Below are 19,679 nucleotides of genomic sequence, written 5' to 3'. Positions count from 1 at the left end.
TAAATCATCTTCCTGCTGAATCTTGCATTCTGAATCAGTAAGACTTATACAACCACAGCATAACAGCCAAATATTTCCAATCCTGAAATGAAATCCAGTGAAAATTTGTGAAGACACAAGAGCAGCCGTGAAAACTGTTCTGAGCTCAGATCTACAGAGGAGAGCTACATCATCATAATTTAAAAGATCACACACAAAAGCTTTAATACAGTGAGAGAAAAATGGAATTCAGTTTTATTTTGTCCTCTCTGAAACTTCCATTTACACCATGGCCTCATCTATCAAGAAGAGGAAGGAAAAAGCCCCGCCTTATACCATAAAAATCAAGTACTCACGTACTTGTTACGGGTGGCAGGATATTTGTTTCTAGTTTTTTGGCTCCAAGAAATTACACTTACAGTACCAGTGTAGTGAGGAACCACTGGCAAACTGCTGGAAATGTCTTCTGGATTAGTCACTGTACCATTTCATAAAGTGCTTCTGGAGTTAAAATCTGCCAGGTTGTCAAAAGTGTCCACACTTTTGCAACCAAGGATAAAAGAATCCCAATGGGTATCACTGAGTCCTTCCCAGCTGGGTCTCATTATTGGCACTGCTGCTTTAACCTCCGAGGCGCTGGCCCTCACCCCAGGCGAAGCCTCCTGGCCGTTCTTCAGGTAGTGGATTGTAATTTGGATCCTCATCTGGTGTATCAAAAATAGCTTTCCTAAAAGACAGGCAACAGATATAATTTGGTCCCAGAGTCATCTCAGGTCCTAGGTAATACAAGGTCAGTTCAGCGCCCACAGGGGTCTACCAATAGGTAAGTATTACATCTGCCTGCCAATTAAACAGTTAACATATTCTAAGAGCATCTATAATTATTAACATTTACATTAGATTTTATCTTTTGCTGGTTTTTACTACAAAAGCAATCCATATCATAATAATTATAGAGAAGGAGGAAATACAGATGAACAAAATATCCTAAATTCCTAGAGGTAATTATTGTCCATGTTTTAGTAATTCTTCAGGAACTTTTACATGACCTAATTTTAAAAAGTTAAATCACACAACATCTGTTTTGTAACCTGACTTTCACATATTTATCATTTCACAATGTCTCCCCATAATCAAGGTATCACCATGTCCATCAACAGATGAATGAACAAAATATGGTAGGCACGTACATATTATTATTTTTTTTTTTGAGATGGAGTCTCACTCTGTCACCCAGGCTAGAGTGCTGGGTTCAAGTGATTCTCCTGCCTCAGCCTCCCGAGTAGCTGATATTATAGCTGTGCCACCTGGGCTCAGCTGAGATCACTGCACCCAGTCTAATAGAATGTTATTCAGCCTTAAAAAGGAAGGAAATGGGCTGGGCACAGTGGCTCACACCTGTAATCCCAGCACTTTGGGACACTGAGGCGGGTGGATCTCTTGAAGCCAGGAGTTCGAGATCAACCTGGCCAATGTGGCAAAACCCCCATCTCCACCAAAAATTAAATTAGCCTGGCATGGTGGCACATGTCTATAATCCCAGTTACTACTCAGACGGCTGAGGCAGGAGAATTGCTTAAACCTGGGAGGCACAGGTTACAGTGAGCTGAGATTGCTCCATTGCACTCCAGCCTGGGCAACACAGCAAGACTGTCTCAAAAAAAAAGGAAGAAAATTCGGAAACATGGTACAACATGGATGAACCTTGAGGACTTTAAGCTAAATGAAATATGAAATAAGCCAGACAAAAAAGAACAAATACTGTATAATTCGACTTATGAGGTAACATAGAGTAGTCAAATTCAGGAAAGCAAAATAGAATGGCAGTGGCTGGGGTGGGGTTGGGGAGTTGTTTAATCAGAGTTTCAGTTCTGCAGGATGAAAAGAGTTCTACGGATGGTGGTGATGGAAGCAAAATAGTATGAATATACTCAATGACACTGAACATTTAAAATTAGTTAAAACGGTGAATTTTGTTAGGTATTATTTTACAATTAAAATTTTTTAAAAATTAACAACACATCCCAAGAAAAATTACTGCAGAACGCAGGAGGGGATAGTAAATGTCCAAAAGACTCTCTAAGTTCTATGATGTAAGTATACTTCAAAATCAGTTTTTAAAATTCTTACAAATTAACAATGAAAACAAACATACCAATAGAAAAAATGGGCAAAGAGCTCAACAAGCAATTCATTTTGTTTTGTTTTTGTTTATTTTTTTATTCAACAAGCAATTCAAAAAGGAAATCCATGTGGTCAATAAACATGAGAATGTTGGCTCTCACAATAATCAAAGGAAAGTATATTAAAAACTGAGATCCCAGCCGGGTGTGGTGGCTCATGCCTGTAATCCCAGCACTTTGGGAGGCCAAGGCAGTTGGATCACCTGAGGTCAGGAGTTCCAAGACCAGCCTGACCAACATGGCAAAACCCCATCTCTACCAAAAATACAAAATTAGCTGTGGCGCATGCCTGTAATCCCAGCTATTGGTGAGGCTGATGCAGGAGAGTCACTTGAACCTGGGAGGTGGAGGTTGCAGTGAGCCGAGATTGAGCCACTGAACTCCAGCCTGGGTGACAGTGTCAGAATCCATTTCAAAAACAACAACAACAACAAAAACAAAACTGAGCTCCCTTCTACTGCTCAAACATTAGCAGGATGGGGGTGGGGGCACAGCCTGGTAGAGGGAGTCAAGAGCCCATCAGACCATGCATACATGGAAGTGGTCTGACAAGATGTTAGCCTAAGCAGGGCGGGGAGTGCATCCCCATAAGAGGGCAGCCTGGTCTGCGGAATCTGAGGGTGAGTGAGATGAGCAAGGCATCCATATTGAGGAGGTGGAGACTATGATGAAACACTGGTTACATATGGGGGTAATTAGGTAGGTAAAAACAAGCATATTAAGAATCAGGTTAGGACAATTGGAAAGGGCAGATGGAAAGGAGTGGTACATTCATATAATCAAATAATACTCAGCAATAAAAAGGAACAAATTACAAAAACATACAAGAACATAGATGAGTCTCAAAAACATTATGTTGAATTAAAAAAAAAAAGCTTTTTTTTTTTTTGAGATGGAGTCTTGCTCTGTCACCCAGGCTGGAGTGTAATGGTGTGATCTCAGTTCATTGCAACCTCTGCCTCCCGGGTTCAAGCAATTCTCCTGCCTCAGCCTCCCGAATAGCTGGGATTACAGGCATACGCCACCACACTCGGCTAATTTTTTGGTATTTTTAGTAGAGATGGGAGTTTCACCATATTGGTCAGGCTGGTCTCAAACTCCTGATCTTGTGATCTGCCAAGTTCGGCCTCCCAAAGTGCTGAGATTACAGGCATGAGCCACCATGCCCGACCTGAAAGAAGCCTTATACAAAGGAGTACATGCATACTGTACAATTCTACTCACGAAGTTGTAGAACATGAAAAACTAATCTACAGAGGTCAAAATCAGAATAGCGATTGCTTCTTGGGGGACAGGCGCAATGACTGACAGGGAAAGACATCAGGGAACTTTCTGTTTGATGGTAATTTTCTGCCTTGATATATACACATGTGTGCATTTACAAAAATTCATTAGTTGACACACTAAAGATTTGTATATTTTGTTGCACATAATTACTAAACTCTAGTTAATGATATACATACTAAAGTATACAAGGAATTAAGTATACATATAATGGTACATACATTTTGGACTGGAAAGCTAGATGGAGCAACAGGTGTGCAAAAAGAATAGGGAACTATTAGGCTAGGCATGGTGGCTCACATCTGTAATCATAGCACTTTGGGAGGCCGACGCCAGCAGATCACCTGAGGTAGGGAGTTCAAGACCAGCCTGAGCAACATGGAGAAACCACATCCCTTAAAAATACAAAATTAGTGTGGTAGCACATGTCTGTAATCCCAGCTACTCGGGAGGCTGAAGGACAATTGCTTGAACCTGGGAGGTGGAGGTTGTGGTGAGCTAAGATCACGCCATTGCACTCCAGCCTGGGCAAAAAGAGAAACTCCACCTCAAAAAAAAAAAAAAAAAAAAAGAATAGGCAACTATTGATTACAGAATCTATGTGGTGGCTAAATGAAGCTCCCTCTAATTTTTTTCTGATTTCCTATAAGTTTGGAAATTTTCATAATAAAATACAGGAGGAAACAAATAGGAAAAAAGCGAGTATGAACCATGAGGTAGTACTAGAAATGGTAGTATAAACCTATGTTTTTGAAAATAAACAGATCTAAAAATATACATGTGTATACATTATCATATATAGATATAATTCCACTGCTCTGTTCACTGAGAGGATCTGGGAATAGCAACACTTCAATAGCAATGAGCACATCTAGCACCCAGATCTTGGCTTCTAAATACCATTCTCCACTTTAAAGGAACCAGGGCTCCTTGAAGAAACAGCTGATTCCAGGACTGGATCAAGGAGAGCACAACATGAGCCTGGTATATCTCCTTGAGCCAGAAAACAATTGCAAAAAAAAAAAAAAAAAAAAAAAAGTGAGGCGTGGTGGCTCACACCTGTAATCCCAATGCTTTGGGAGGCCAAGAGACAGGAGGATCGCCTGAGGATAGGAGTTCGAGACTAGCCTGGGCAACATAGAGAGACCACATTTCCACACACAAAAAAATTTTTTTTTTAAATAAGCAGAGCCTGGTGGTGTGCACCTGTAGTCCCAGCTACTTGGGAGGCTGAGGTGGGAGGGTCACTTGAGCCCAGGGGTTTGAGTTAACAGTGAGCTATGATCATACCACTGCACTCCAGCCTGGGCAATGAAGTGAGACCCTGTACTGCACATGTAATTTCCTGTAGGACTGAAATTGTTTCAAAACATCTTTTAAAAATCATAAACAATGAGACATCATCCTATAACTATCCAACTAGGAAAGGGTAATAAAATGCCTCCCTTGTTTGATAAGGATGTGGGGAAATGAACACATATATGCTAGTTGAAATGTAAACTTGAACATCCATTCTGGAAGGCATTTGGTAACAAAATAGCAATTCTACTTCCAGGAATTACATTTTGAAAATAATCATGGATGTGTGCAGAAATTTAGCTAGAAGGATATTCACCACTCCAATTACAGAAGAGAAAACCAAGCACTAATGTCAATGTTTATCAATAAGGAATTAGTAAAATTATGCCATATCCATACCATGGAATATCATCTAGCTGTTACAATTGTATAACACTTTAGATGGAAAAAAAAATTATGACATATTAAGTTTACAAGGTTACAAAATTGTTTCTTGAGACAGGGTGCTACTCTGTCCCACAGCCTGAAGTGCAGTGGTGCGATCTTAGCTCACTGCAGCCTCAACCCCTCTGGGCTCAAGCAATCCTTCTACCTCAACCTCTCAAGTAGCTAGGATTACAAACATGTGCTACCATGTGCAGCTGATTTTTATGTTTTTTGTAGAGATGGGGGTTTTGTCATGTTGCCCAGGCTGGTCGCAAACTCCTGAGCTCAAGTGATCTGTCTGCCTTCACCTCCCAAAGTGCTGGGATTACAGGCATGTGTTATGTTGTCCAGGATGGAATGCAGTGGCTATTTTAAAGGCCTGGCCAAAGAATAGCAGTGGCTATTCACAGGCGCAATCATAGTGCACAACAGCCTTGACTGGTTCAGCATTTAAAAAAAAAGTACACAGATAGTAAAGACTGAAGAATACATATAGAAAAGTTAACAATGGTAGCCACTGCTACATCCACGTGTCAGGATCATGGAAAATTTTACTTTCTTGCTTAACTATTCTACAACAAACATTTTATAACAAAAACTCACATTTTATTTCTCAAGTGAGCCCTTTTTAATATGGTATCTCCCAAGGACACCAAATTCCAGAGTAGAAAGAGGTCTCATAAATCAAAAGTTCTACTGCACTCCAGCCTAGGTGACAGAGTGAGACACCATGTCCAAAAAAAAAAAAAAAAGAAAAAGAAATCAAAGTTCTATCTCGGGAAACTGAATTGCAAAAAAGAAGGGACTTGCTATTTGACTGGTCAGTAGGACAGCTACACCTGGTTTCCAGTCCAAAGCTATTTCCACTCTGCTTCACTGCTTATCTCAACCACCTGCTTGGCAGGCCAGAAAGTCCACCATTAGAAACTTTCATCAGTTTTGCTCATTTTGCTACCTTACTTCACTAAACGTGGACAGCAGCTTTCATAAAAACAGTAGGCTCCTCCTGGAACAGGAAGTTCTAGTGGTCATCTGGAACAACAATTACCAGGTTACTCCCAAGATATCCTGAGCCTGTTAACCTTGCTCTGGCCACAACCCTGGCACTGTCTGTTACTACCCAATCCAAGTGCTCTTCAACTGTAGCCAGCTTGCTCAATCTGTAAATAGTTACTGACCTCAACTATGTGTACTAGGAGCTAGGAGAGCCCAAGAAAACACAGATCATGACTCCCTATCCTGGTTTGCCTGTAAGAGTATGTAAATACTCACAAGATAGATGGTGTTTTCAGAATTCTTATTCCACCAGGCTGATTAGGAAATACATCTTCCAAGAAAAAATATATGTGTCCAACTGCAATACCTAAAGTCAAGCAGAAATAAAGGATGAGGGAGACAATGAAAATTTAGATTGCAGGCATATCTACCAACATAAATTGCCTATATTTAGGATGAATGGCAGCATAATTATTAATGAACTAATATTGTAGTCTTTTACAATACTTATACATGAAGGCCAAACAGAATATACACAAAAAATAGTGACAAAATACATTTACAGGTAAAAGAATTTAAAAAATAGTGAGAAGAGCCTTACCCAAAAGGTCCACAATGATTGAGTTCCCCAACAACAAGGAAAACCCCATGAGCACCCAGGGCAGAAAAGGGGCCTGGAAGTTGAGAAGGCCGAAGAAGTTCATGCGGACATAGGGGTTCCTTCGGCTCCACACGTAGACGAGCATTATTGTAAAGGCCTGGCCCAAGAAAACTAAGCTCACAAACAAACCAAAAAGCTAGCAGATAGCATTAAGGAAAATATCAACATTAAAAGTTTAATAGGGAAGACTGAGCAGGAGAACTAACAATTGTGTTCTAACAAACGTTTGAGCTGGAAAGGTCAAGTTGTTACATCTTTAGAATAGAAGGAAAAAAAAACAGAAAATAATTACCCAGAGCAATCATGCAAAAATCTGCTTAGGCTAAATTATTGAGATTGCAGCTACTTCAAACAAATACTCTGCTTTTGTGAAGTTCTTGCCTCTTTGGAAAATGTGTTAATTCTTTGGTCAATAATTATATTAAAGCTTGCTCATGGTTAGCACCTTTACAGAGGTGAATAAAGCTAGCTGGAACAAAACCATCTTGTCCAAGAGTAGCATATCTCAGACTATTGTATAGATGAAAATTCTTTTTCTAAAAAATAATTTATTGGTTTTGATAGCCACCAAGTAAATGTCTTACCAACTTACTTTAAAAGTGAAGTACGCCAAGCAGCAATGATATAACTGAGACACTTAATAGTAACCCACCTGGGTTAAAAGCTCCTTTGACTTGTTTATCCTGTTAACCTCTAGGCTTGGAAACTTGTCACAGAAAATGTGCTGTAAAATAAATGATGGTGGGCTGGGTACGATGGCTCATACCTATAATCCTAGCACTTTGGGAGGCCAAGGCGGGCGGATCATCTGAGGTTGAGAGTTTGAGACCAGCCTTACCAACATGGAGAAGAAACCCCGTCTCTACTAAAAATACAAAATTAGCCGAATGTGGTGGTGCATGCCTGTAATCCCAGTTACTTGGGAGGCTTGAGGCAGGAGAATCGCTTGAACCTGGGAGGCAGAGGTTGCAGTGAGCTGAGATTGCACCACTGCACTCCAGCCTGGGCAACAAGAGCAAGACTCCATCTCAAGAAAATAAAAAATAAATAAATGATAGTGCCCTGATGCTAAAATCTGGAGGTCTACTTTTATCTGTTTGTTCAGAATATCTAGTGAATTGCTTGGGAGACAGATGACAAGCTTTAGGAAGAAACAGGGTGTTAACATTTTCCTGTATGTGTTCTATTTGTTGAAGGATACGGTCATTAAGAATCCACCAAAAAGGAACATAAATACAAAGTCTGCTGTCCGACCCCGGAAAGAGCCTTCTTCTAGCATTCGACAGTAACGATATCTTAAGTTCCAAGTTAAGAAAATATTAAGCACATGAATACGAACAAAGTAAAATTTAATGTTATGTAAGTACACTTGGATTCCACATTATTTGTAAGAAGTCAAGTCTTCATTTGTGTAAGAATGTTTGAGTGGTAATGCCATTAACCTTCTTTTACCAAGCGTTTTAGAAAAGGTCAAGACCAGCACCATATTTTACAAACTGTCCCTAGCTGGGAACTAATCCATATAACATACGGATGTGCTTCCAGTCTCCTATTAAACCTTTAAAAAATTGTACAGTCTTTCCTGTGCTCAGCTGCACCTTAATCTGCACCATCTTTGCTTTTCCACAACCTAACTTGGAAGAAATCCGTAGCAAGAAGCCTTGTGTGCTAAACTACTTTTCCAGACCTGGTATGAGCACCTCAGTCAATAAAGATGAATTATGATGAGAAAAAATTTTATTGGAAACTTACCAGAATGATATCGTAAATAGGATTTAAAATGGATTCCTGCCATCCTCAGGAAGGAATGCAGCTGCAGATGAGTTGAACTGTAACTCCCTCTTAACAGAGGGCAGGGGTAGAGGAGGAATGCCATGCTCCATGGCCCCAACTGCCATTGATCAGAGCCGGAGTTTCCCTCTCTTTCGACAAACCGGAACTTGACAAGCCCAGCAGACACACACCACTGTCTTTCAGCCAGTAGTTCCCGCAACCAGGACCCAAGGAGATCACAAGTTCCCACTCCTCATGAACCCACTCTAAAACTTATGCCCAAATTCTGCTAAATTATCATGGTATTCAGGTTGTTTTACCACTTTGTACCTGTTGATGTTACTGTGGAAATATACCTCAGTTAAATCACTTCTCCCCTCCCTTGATCAGATTTGTAAGCAACTAAAAAGTAGAAGTGGTATCTTTTTATGGTTAAAACCTCCCAATTGAACAGCGACCTACAAACCTTTTCAAAACATTACTACTACCTAACCAACTACTTTATGTACCACTGATCCAGAAATTATAGCTAAGATGGTACCAAAAACAAATAACAGGATTAAAAGTTTCAACTTAATCTTTTACTTCCTAAGAAAACAAAGTTTTGATGCTGACCCCATTTAATAAAGGATACAGAAAAATCATGTTAAACAAAAAATTGAATCCAACTGGCCCAAAAAATAAGAAATTGGTGATTAATCTCCATATCTGTTAAAAAAAAATTAAGAGAAAGATGTATTAAGTCAAATAAATTACCAGGAAACAGTTCCATATGAATACAAAAGACACATCCTATGACTATGATGGTTGAGAAGCCTTGGACAGAGTGATATTCTGTTCTGAAACAAAATGAGGGCATATAATCTGATGTTAGATTTTTGCTGCTTTTAGTTAAAAGTTTGAAAGACATCATTGGGACTGTGAGATTTATAATAGGACAGAAAATTTTAAATTGTGATTGTCTTATGGAAAAAGTTTGGTAGAAAGACTAGGTTAATTTGTTGAACAGAAAACAGTACTTTCATATGTAGTATCATCATATAACAAATAGATCTGACATACCAGAGAAAAACTTCAGGGTCTAATATAAATTGCTGAGAAATGTTTACATTAGGCAGTCAGAAACATATCAAAGAAAATTCTTTGATTTTTAATTTAAAAATTTTTAACGTATCCAAGACTGAGTAATCTATAAAGAGGAAAAAAAAAAACTTTTTTTAAAAACAGAGACAGGTTCTCACTATGTTGCCCAAGCTGACTCAAACTCCTGGCCTCAAGGGATCATCCACCTCGGCCTCCCCAAAGTTTTGGGATTATAGGCGTGAGCCACTGCACCTGGCCAGAAAGGAAAATTCTAAGGCAAATAGCCAAGTTTTAGTCTGAACAAATGGCCAACTCCTTGCAAGAACTAATACTATAATAATTATAGTCTACTTGGGAGATACAAGAACACTCATTTTCTTTTTTTTTTTTTTTTTGAGACAGTCTTGCTCTGTTGCCCCATCTGGAGTGCAGTGGCATGATCTCAGCTTATAGCAACCTCTGCCTCCCAGGTTCAAGTGATTCTCTCTCCTACCTCAGCCTCCTGAGTAGCTGAAATTACAGGTATCACCACACCTGGCTAATTTTTGTATTTTTAGTAGAGGTAGGGTTTCACCATGTTGACCAGGCTGGTCTTAAACTCCTGACCTCAAATGATCCACCCACCTCGGTCCCCCAAAGTGCTGGGATTGTAGGCGTGAGCCACTGTGCCCGGCTGAACACTCATTTTCTTGTTGGAAACCCTGATACAGTCTTCCCTGCCCAACGTCTCCACACTCACAGTATCCACTCACAATGTACCGTATTTAACATTTAAAAATTTCTACTACCTCTTGTGATCTTAATAATCCTGTGAGACAAGCAGGCTACCCCTCATTTCACAGATAGGAAACTAAAAGACTTACTGAAACTGACTGAATAACTAGTTATTCAACTAAAAGTTGAACTTTTAAATGTCCTGACCAAGGACCCACAGGTTGTAGAGGGAGACTCTGCTGACAAATCTAGAACTCCTAACTCCAAATGCACAGTGTCATCAAGAGTTTAACCCCAGGCAAAGTAAAGCCAAGCAAGCCAAGTAGAAAGTAAGACTTACTTGGATAGAACTACAGCTCCAAGTCATGTGAGTATTGTGGGAACACAGTGACAAGAGATGACAGGACTGCTTTACAAATCACTAAATTCTTGAGAACTGGTAACTATTAATGTTGAAACAATTAGTTCTACATATCAATTATCCAGACTTTAGAGTCCTCATCCTAGTGAGGAGACAAGCATATAAATAACTGCAAAGTAAAGGTGAGAGATGCTCTAAAACAGAGGAGGATGAGTACATAAAGGTTACACAAAAGCTGCATTTTTAAAGGCAAGCTAGAGCTCAACAGGTATAAAGTGAATGAAACACATTTGAGACAGAGGGGACAGCATGGGTAGAGGCACAATTATTGGCTTTTGGGTCTCTCTCCTACGCCAACTATGGTCTGTAAGATCATCCTGGAACAGGAAATCCCATCTCTCTTTTAGCATTTTATTTTGAGACAGAGTTTTGCTTATCTCCCAGGCTGGAGTGCAATGGCACAATCTCTGCTCACTGCAACATCCATCTCCTGGGTTCAAGTGATTCTCCTGTCTCAGCTTCCCCAGTAGCTAGGATTACAGGCATGCATCACCAGGCCTGACTAATTTTTGTATTTTTAGTAGAGTACAGGTTTCACCATGTTGACTAGGCTGGTCTCAAACTCCTAATTTCTGGTGATCTGCCTGCCTCAGCCTCCCAAAGTGCTGGGATTACAGGCGTGAGCCACCACACCTGGCTGCTGTTAGCATTTTAATCACTGGAAAGGACTATCTCCCACTGTAATTTAATAAACCACCATGTTGCTTTAGATGTTGGTCTTTTGGAATTTTGTTAGTATGATCTGATCTCTGGAAGACAGATCACAATTTAAAAGCACTAACAGAATTAAGTTTCTGGACCATGGTGGTAACACCAAGGTGGTGGGTGTGCCTAGGTGGTGAATGGACAAAATAAGGCCATCCCTTTGAGACAGCCCCTGAGCAGCCACCTGGTCAGTCTCCTCTCAAACTACAACATTAACTCTAAACCAGTGATATCCAAATACAGGAACTGGGCATATCAAAACGATGCTGGGAACTTTTAAAAATAAAACACAGATTTTAATTCCTACCCTTGCAAATTCTGACTTGGTACTTGTTGAGGAACTTGAGAATCTCTTCAAAGTTCCCTAAGGGATTCTCAAGTCCAACCAGGTTGCAGAATCACTGCTTTATGTCCTGACAAAACAATTATAATCAAAGGTCCCCACTGGGTTCTTTTTTAAGCTAGTATGTAACAGGATTTGCTACTAAACTGTAAGAAAAGGAATAAACTGAAGCATTAATCACTATTGTGATGATCCACTTACTTGAAAGTGTTTAAAGATTAATTCAGGATTGAAGTACAACTGAAAAGGTGTGATCAATTCCAACTGCTGAAATAGAAAAAGAGCTTCTTAAAGCAAATCAACCAAGAGACAAAATTTCATCATTTACAACAAAGGATTAGTAGGTCTAGCAATTTCCAACTCTCAGTCACTTAGACTGATTTCCTTTAAGCTTTTCTTCTTAGGCCAGAGGAAAAGGTTGGCAAAGAAATCTCTAGAATTGGTAGAATTCTTTGTATCCTCAATACCTAACACAAAAAAAGTTTGTTTTATATTGCAATAGTTGAGGCTGACATGAAGAAATGAGAGGCAGACAGGTGGTGATAGTTTAGACACAGGACAAGTAAAAACAGCTGCTATGACTACCCTCCACATGGGCACCACCTGGAACAGCTGTGTCAAACAACAAAACTCAATTGAAATAACGGAGACTCGAGACCCTGCCACCGTTAGGGCTGGGTACCTCCAGCCAGCCCCTTATTATCCAAAGACCCTCTTTATTATAAGCTGTTCCCCTCTCGACAGTTTCCAGCTTGCTTTCCTCATTCCTGTTTCTTCCCTAAGCGGACCTTCCTCTCACTAGTCACCACGGTACCACCTGGCCATCACCAGAGCTCTCGGACACATTTCTTGGGTGGGAGGCTCCCGCAACCCTAACCCACTACGGGTCCGGCCCTCATTTCTCAGAAACTGACCAGATCCCCCATGAAGCAGCACTCCCTTCTCAGGTCACTGGATACACTTTCTCGGGGCCAACTCGAACCCCAGAGTAATCCCTGTATGCCTCCACCCATCGCCGGGACCAGCCCCTCTGGACCTCCCCAACGCCCAAACCCCAGTTTCCTGAAGACCCAGTCATATCCAGCCCAGATAACGGGAAGGCGGCGCTGAGGCTGCTCACCACGGCTGCGGTGGTGAGGACGCAGGCAGTGGTGTAGGCGCGGCTGACCGGTGGGATCTGCAGGTACTCCAGCCGCAGGCTCTGGTACGCCATCTTCCCCACCGTCGCCCGCCCCGCCACTTCCCCTTCCGCCAGCGGGTCCCGGCGGCGGGGCGGGCCCAAAGCACCCCCCGCCCCTCCCCCCGTAGCCTTCCTGTGGCTGCCCAATCAGCGCCAAGCAACCGGCCAGCCGCCAATCCGTAGAGCCCTAAGTAAGGCACTCCCGCCAATCACGAGTTGCGTCGCCTCAACGCCCCAGCGCCCCAGCCTGGCTTCTCCACCAGCCAACGTCCGGGAAAAACGAGTAAGTATCGGTTCCTTCTGCCAATCCCCGCCGGCCACAGCTAACTTTCCCGCTCGGCCCCTTTCTGTCACTAATTGAGGTGTCCCCAACCAGCCAATCAGGAGAGCGAGAGCATCCCGCGTTTGCTTTCGTTCGCCGAGGCGCGTATCAGTCGAAATTTTGGGGAGCCAACCGCTCCGTCTGTCCTTGGCATGCCAGCGGCGGTTTAGAGGAGGTGGCAGGAAGCCTGTGTGTGCTCGAATTCGTCACCCTCATGGTCGCTCCAGTAAGTGCTGCAGAGCAGCATTTTTCTTGAGGAGATGCGGGGACTGGTGGGACTGGTTTAGGCGTCATCGCAGGGGAGCGCGGCGACCTGCTGGGTAGGCCTCGCCGCGGGCTCCGAACTGAAGGTCCTACCATGCAGCGCGGGCGCGGGACCCAACGGGAGCCCGGAGCCGGCCGGAAGCAGTTCCTGCGCCCTGCCTTCTGGGTCCTGTTCAGCGGAATCTTGGGCTCTTAGCTCAATTCGCCGAGATGGCCTGGGCACTTACGCGTGGAATCGGCAAATGATGAGGCAGCACTCATTCTCTGCTAGGAAATCCAAGTCTAGCAGAGAAGATGAGGCGGTAGTTTATCTGTCAGTGCCCTAAGAGAGGTCCTAATGGGAATGCAAAGGAAGGATTTAATCAAGGAAGTGTATTCGTTGGTTGTTTTTGTTGTTGTTTGAGATGGAGTCTCACTCTGTCGCCCAGGCTGGAGTGCAGAGTGCAATGGGGCGATCTCGACTCACTGCAACTTTAAGCGATTCTCTTGCTTCAGCCTCCCGAGTAGCTGGAATTACAGGCACCTGTCACCATGCTGGCTGATTTCTGTATTTTTAGCAGAGACAGTGGTTTCATCATCTTGGACAGGCTGGTCTCGATCTCCTGACTTCAAGTGATCCACTTGGCCTCCCAAAGTGCTGGGATTACAGGCGTGAGCCACCGAGCGCGGCCAAGGAAGTGTATTTTAATGTTCTTTGAGTGACATTTAGCTCAGGCATCCCTCCTTGAGGGAAAGAAAATAACTTGGTTTGGTTGGAGCAGAGTAGCCAGTTCATGGTAGGAGAGGTTAGCATCCTGCTTTATTCATGGGTTTTAAGGAAGCATTAAAGATTTTTGGAATGATGGGAGTGACCATCAAGTCTGGTAGTTTATAAGGTAGGCTGAAAAGAGTGGTATTTTAAAAAGGATGTGAATGGCCGGGCGCGCTGGCTCACGCCTGTAATCCCAGCACTTTGGGAGGATGAGGCAGGCGTTTCACAAGGTCCGGAGATCAAGACCATCCTGGCTGACACAGTGAAACCCCACCTCTACTAAAAATACAAAAAATTAGCTGGGTGTGGTGGTGGGTGCCTGTAATTCCAGCTACTCAGGAGGCTGAGGCAGGAGAATTGTTTGAACCCGGGAGGCGGAGGTTGCAGTGAGCCAAGATCGCGCCACTGCATTCCAGCCTGGGCGACAGAGCAAGACTCCATCTCCCCCCGCAAAAAAAAATATTAGCCGGGCGTGGTGGTGCGTGCCTGTAATCCCAACTACTCAGGAGCCTGAGACAGGAGAATCACTTGAACCGGGGTGGAGGACGTTGCAGTGAGCAGAGATTGCGCCATTGCACTCCAGCCTGGGCGACAGAGTGAGGCTCCATCTCAAAAAAAATTACAAAATTTTAAAAAGATATGAATAATTGGTAGAAGAAGAAGTCACCCAAATATCACCCTGACAACTTGTTGATAAAACAACTCTTGGTTTAAGCCAGGTAGGGTGGTGCATACCTGTAGTCCCAGCTACTGTTGAGGCAGGAGGACCTCTTTAGCCCAGGAGTTCAAGTCCAGGCTCTGCAACAGCGAGACAGTTTCTTTTCTTTCCTTTTTTTTTTTTTTTTTTGAGACGGAGTCTTGCTCTGTCGCCTAGGCTGGAGTGCAACTGGTGATCTTGGCTCACTGCAACCTCTGCTTTCCAGGTTCAAGTGATTATCCCACCTCAGCCTCCCAAGCAATTGGGACTACAGGTGTGCACTATCATGCCCAGCTTATTTTTGTATTTTTAGTAGAGACGAGGTTTCACCATGTTGGCCAGGCCCAAGCAATTGGGACTACAGGTGTGCACTATCATGCCCAGCTTTTTTTTGTATTTTTAGTAGAGATGAGGTTTCACCATGTTGGTCAGGCTGGTCTTGAACTCCTGGCAGGTAATCTGCCCGTCTCGGCCTCCCAAAGTGTTGGGATTATAGGCATGAGCTATTGTACTCGGCCTACAAACATAAATTGTTAAGATTAGCAGCATCTTGTCTTCCCATAAGAAGAGTTGACTGCACTGCTTGCTGCAAATTATTTCATAAAGTGCATCCTCAATTCACCTGATATTTGAAGTAGCAGTTTATTTTAGCTAATTGCGTTTATCTGAAGGAATAATAAAACTTCTCTTATTTCTATGACAAGCATATCATTTCATCCCAGGAAAATCTTTTCCTAGGATGAAAATCTTTTCCTAGGTTGAACTCCCACAATGACAAGGAGATAAGGGTTTTATTTTCCTAGATGTTTATATTTGAGAGGAATTACTCCCAGACCCTTGAAAAAACATGCAGGGTTATAAAGCTGACAAGGGATTTATTTATTTTCTAATTGTGTTTTTTTCAGGTGGCTTGGCTGGAGGACAAGCAAATTGAGGACATTGGCAATGAAGTGATCAAAATGATAGGTCATGAGGCCTAAAATGAATAGGGAAAAGAAGTGAAGTGGGAGAGGCTGAGAACAAGAAAGAGAGGGTTAGGGGCTGTAAATCTTGAAGATTAGGGTATAATGTGAGTCTATGAGTAAGAGTTGAAAGAATTGTTTAAGAGGAAGTAGTGAAAAAGTAGGAGAAGTTTGGAAGAGTAGTTACAAATATCAAGAGCCAGTTGGCTCAGAGGTGGAGGTGTAGATCATTGAAGCTCAAGAAACTAAGTCTCTAGGGCATTGGTTAAGCCAGCTGTCTAGACTTCAAAGTTGTCTAGGATGATAACAATTCAGAAGACTGGTCTGTGCCAAAGTCACAGGTAAGGAAAATGAACAATGAGGAGGGAAAAGAGAGGGTATAGGCTAATGGAAGGAGCCTCAGAGAGGCAAGAATTTATATCCTGTTGTGGAAGTGGCATCAGGCATAAAGGAACAAAAACTTTTTGTTTATTTGCTTCCTTGTTTGCTATCTGTAATGTGATATGTTACTTCCTGCAGAAGATTGTTTTTTTTCCAAGTGAATTATTTTATTTTTCCATTTGCAGATTTTTCACAATTGAAAATAACATAGCAAAATAAACCAAGATGTCTGTGGATCCAATGACCTATGAGGCCCAGTTTTTTGGCTTCACGCCACAAACATGCATGCTTCGGATCTACATTGCATTTCAAGACTACCTATTTGAAGTGATGCAGGCCGTTGAACAGGTTATTCTGAAGAAGCTAGATGGCATCCCAGACTGTGACCTTAGCCCAGTGCAAATTCGCAAATGCACAGAGAAGTTTCTTTGCTTCATGAAAGGACGTTTTGATAACCTTTTTAGCAAAATGGAGCAACTGTTTTTGCAGCTGATTTTACGTATTCCCCCAAACATCTTGCTTCCTGAAGATAAATGTAAGGAGACACCTTATAGTGAGGAAGATTTTCAGCATCTCCAGAAAGAAATTGAACAGTTACAGGAGAAGTATAAGACTGAATTATATACTAAGCAGGCCCTTCTTGCAGAATTAGAAGAGCAAAAAATTGTTCAGGTCAAACTCAAACAGACATTGACTTTCTTTGATGAGCTTCAAAATGCTGGCAGAGATCATGGGACTAGTGATTTTAGGGAGAGTTTAGTGTCCCTGGTTCACAACTCCAGAAAACTCCAAAACATTAGAGACAATGTGGAAAAGGAATCGAAACGATTGAAAATATCTTAGTTGCTGAATAGTCAAAAGGAGGAGATTGTCAAAAAGTAGAATCACAAGGAATTTATACCAGTGACTGTTCAAACCAGCCATACTTTTTTTAGATTTGCTTTGTCAACTCTTTGTTGTATTCTGTGTCTTCCTCTTTATTGGTCCACTTTCCTGAGGTATGTGTGTACTACTTTGAACTAGGCTGAAGCATCTGTTCCTTGGAGTCTTATAAGTGGGAAGGGATCAAACAAATGAAGCCATGGCCAGTTAAAGATTATTTGCAGAGTTGTATCTTGGTCGTAAGTTCTTCGTGACCTTGATTATTTTGACTTATTTTTTGGATGAGACCAGGTGAGAAAGGGATTAAACAGGTGGCTCTTTTATTATTTTTTTATGTTTTTGAGACAGGGTCCTGTTCTGTTACCGAGGTTAGAGTAGAGTGCAGTGGCACAGTCTTGGCTCACTGCAATCTCTGTGTCCCGGGCTCAAGTGATCCTTCTGCCTCAGCCTCCCAAGTAGCTAGGACCACAGGTATGTGCCACCATGCTTTGCTAATTAAAAAAATTTTTTTTGTAGAAATGAGGCTTCACTATATTGCCCAAGCTGAGTGGCTTTTTTATTAACCAGTCATTACACTGCGGGACAGCCAACACAGTACTTGCTTTTGCCCTGTAAATTTTCTTACATGAGGGAGTGAATATATAGTTGAAAGAAGCATGTAGCAAAAAAGACAACCTTGATCTTTAATAAAGAAGAAAGAAGTTGGTTTTGTTTCCAAAATAAATCCTTCCCCTGACAAAAACCCTGGTGATGTTAAGCAATGTTCTATCTTAGAGTCCAGCAGAAGACCTTAGATTAAAAAATGCAGAGCCCACTGAAATAGAAAAGGAAGCATATTAGCATACTCAGTAGTGAAATTTCATTTTACTGTTAGGTATTTATGCCAATTTCTTTTCATACTTCATTTGGTTTTGGAATCTGCCTTATACATAATTATTTACACTTAGAAGCATCAAATATTTAATGCCCTCAGTGGGAAATTTTAGCTGTGTCTTGTATTTAAACTCAGTGGAATCTAATATTTCTTTATGTAATTAGTCCTTGTAAAATGTTAGGTCACCCAAGGAAATGGGAGAAATAGCACTGGTTGCTAAGTTACTTAATGCTTGCTCTCCATGTCTTCCTAAAGAGCAGGACTTGGAGTTTCTCCTTTATGTAGAGAAGTAACTTAGGGTGTATTTGTAATGAAATATTCATAGATATAGAAAGCTTATATATACATTAAATATGTTTATTATCAAGAAGTCCTTTTTCCAGTTCTGTACATTAAATATATGTGTTTTAAAGGGTTTGGTTTTTTTCTGCTGTCTATGATGCCATGGTATATTTTCTTTCCAGTATGACTTTGTACTCAAGTGAAAACACTGTTCTTTTCACATTGGTAGCTTATTCAGAATCTACTGTAGTGGATTGAACAGTGCTCCCTCAAAAGATAGGTCCATGTCCTAATTCCTAGAACACGTGAATGTTGACTTATTTGGAAAAGGAGTCTTTGCAGATATAATTAAGGATATGGAGATAAGGAGATCATCTTGAATTATTTGGGTGGACCCTAAATCCAGTGAAAAGTGTCCTTATAAGAGAAAGGCAGAGGGAAATTTGAGACAGAAAAGGAGGGCATATTACGACCTCAAAGGCAAGTTGGGGCCGGGTGCAGTGGGTCACGCCTGTAATCCCAGCACTTTGGGAGGCCTAGGCAGGTGGATCACTTGAGGTCAGGAGTTCACAAGCCTGGCCAGCATGGTGAAACCCTGTCTCTACCAAAAATATAAAAAATAAGCCGGGTGTGGTGGCACATGCCTGTAATCCTAGCTACTCAGGAGGCTGAGGCAGGAGAATTGCTTGAACCTGGGAGGTGGAGGTTACAGTGAGCCTAGATTGTGCCAGTGCACTCTAGCCTGGGTGATAGAGCAAGATTTCATCTCAAAAAACAAAACAAAATGTTTGGAGTAATGCAGCCCCCACAAGCTGGAAGAGATTCTCCCTTAGAGCCAACAGGTGGGTTGCATTTCTGGCTTCTGGAACTGTGAGATAATTTTCTTTTTTTTTTTTTCTTGAGATCCAGTTTTGGCTCTTGTTGTCCAGGCTGGAGTGCAATGGTGTGATCTCCGCTCACTGCAACCTTCGCCTTCCATGTTCAAGCAATTCTCCTGCCTCCACCTCCCAAGTAGCTGTGATTGATTACAGGATGCACCACCACACTCAGCTAATTTTTGTATTTTTAGTAGAGACTGAGTTTCTCCATGTTTGTTGGGCTGGTCTTGAACTCCTGACCTCAGGTGTTCCACCTGCCTCGGCCTCTCAAAGTCCTGGGATTACAGGTGTGAGCCACCATGCCCAACCAAGAGGATGTATTTCTGTTGTTTTAAGTCA

The 19,679-nt window shown here is 41.9% G+C and overlaps 2 protein-coding genes across 6 annotated transcripts; one reads left to right on the top strand and one right to left on the bottom strand.

The window, feature by feature from the left end:
• Positions 1-516: 516 nt before the first annotated feature.
• DERL2 (derlin 2) lies at positions 517-13,099 on the bottom strand. Of its 3 annotated transcripts, XM_012460531.3 has the most exons (7): positions 12,988-13,099; positions 12,069-12,134; positions 9,236-9,309; positions 8,030-8,123; positions 6,769-6,964; positions 6,444-6,534; positions 517-706 (listed from the first exon to the last, which is right to left on the bottom strand). In XM_012460531.3, exons 1-7 carry the CDS (start codon positions 13,078-13,080, stop codon positions 601-603), a joined length of 720 nt encoding a protein of 239 aa, XP_012315954.1. In that variant the 5' UTR covers positions 13,081-13,099; the 3' UTR covers positions 517-600. The 3 variants fall into 3 exon arrangements, with proteins under 3 accessions (XP_012315954.1, XP_012315956.1, XP_064223666.1); XM_012460533.3 differs by lacking the exon at positions 12,069-12,134; XM_064367596.1 differs by lacking the exons at positions 517-706; positions 6,769-6,964; positions 8,030-8,123; positions 9,236-9,309 and having other exon boundaries at positions 6,469-6,534.
• A 238-nt stretch (positions 13,100-13,337) lies between these two features.
• On the top strand, positions 13,338-18,592 carry MIS12 (MIS12 kinetochore complex component). Of its 3 annotated transcripts, XM_012460529.2 has the most exons (3): positions 13,338-13,595; positions 15,987-16,384; positions 16,610-18,592. In XM_012460529.2, the coding sequence occupies exon 3, from the start codon at positions 16,650-16,652 to the stop codon at positions 17,265-17,267; it is 618 nt and encodes a 205-aa protein (XP_012315952.1). In that variant the 5' UTR covers positions 13,338-13,595; positions 15,987-16,384; positions 16,610-16,649; the 3' UTR covers positions 17,268-18,592. The 3 variants fall into 3 exon arrangements, with proteins under 3 accessions (XP_012315952.1, XP_064223665.1, XP_012315953.1); XM_064367595.1 differs by having other exon boundaries at positions 15,987-18,592; XM_012460530.3 differs by lacking the exon at positions 15,987-16,384 and having other exon boundaries at positions 13,339-13,595.
• Positions 18,593-19,679: the final 1,087 nt, after the last annotated feature.

This window comes from Aotus nancymaae, unplaced genomic scaffold (assembly GCF_030222135.1).
Source record: "Aotus nancymaae isolate 86718 unplaced genomic scaffold, 86718_ANA_hifiasm-v0.15.2.pri h1tg000072l, whole genome shotgun sequence".
In the NCBI taxonomy this organism is placed as follows: domain Eukaryota; kingdom Metazoa; phylum Chordata; class Mammalia; order Primates; family Aotidae; genus Aotus; species Aotus nancymaae.
The sequence above is the reverse complement of the archived record's forward strand: the minus strand, read 5'-3'. Positions and strand labels throughout refer to the sequence as shown.

Bases quoted from the DNA above. Each gene is read 5' to 3' on its own strand.
- DERL2 (XM_012460531.3), bottom strand. From the start codon at position 13,080: ATGGCGTACCAGAGCCTGCGGCTGGAGTACCTGCAGATCCCACCGGTC. The intron at 9,310-12,068 runs GTAAGTGGATCA...TTTTTTTAACAG, and splicing joins TAATCTTTAAACACTTTCAA to ATATGGAGATTAATCACCAA. The intron at 707-6,443 runs GTGAGTATTTAC...CCTGTCTTTTAG, and splicing joins CTGAAAACACCATCTATCTT to GAAAGCTATTTTTGATACAC.
- MIS12 (XM_012460529.2), top strand. From the start codon at position 16,650: ATGTCTGTGGATCCAATGACCTATGAGGCCCAGTTTTTTGGCTTCACG.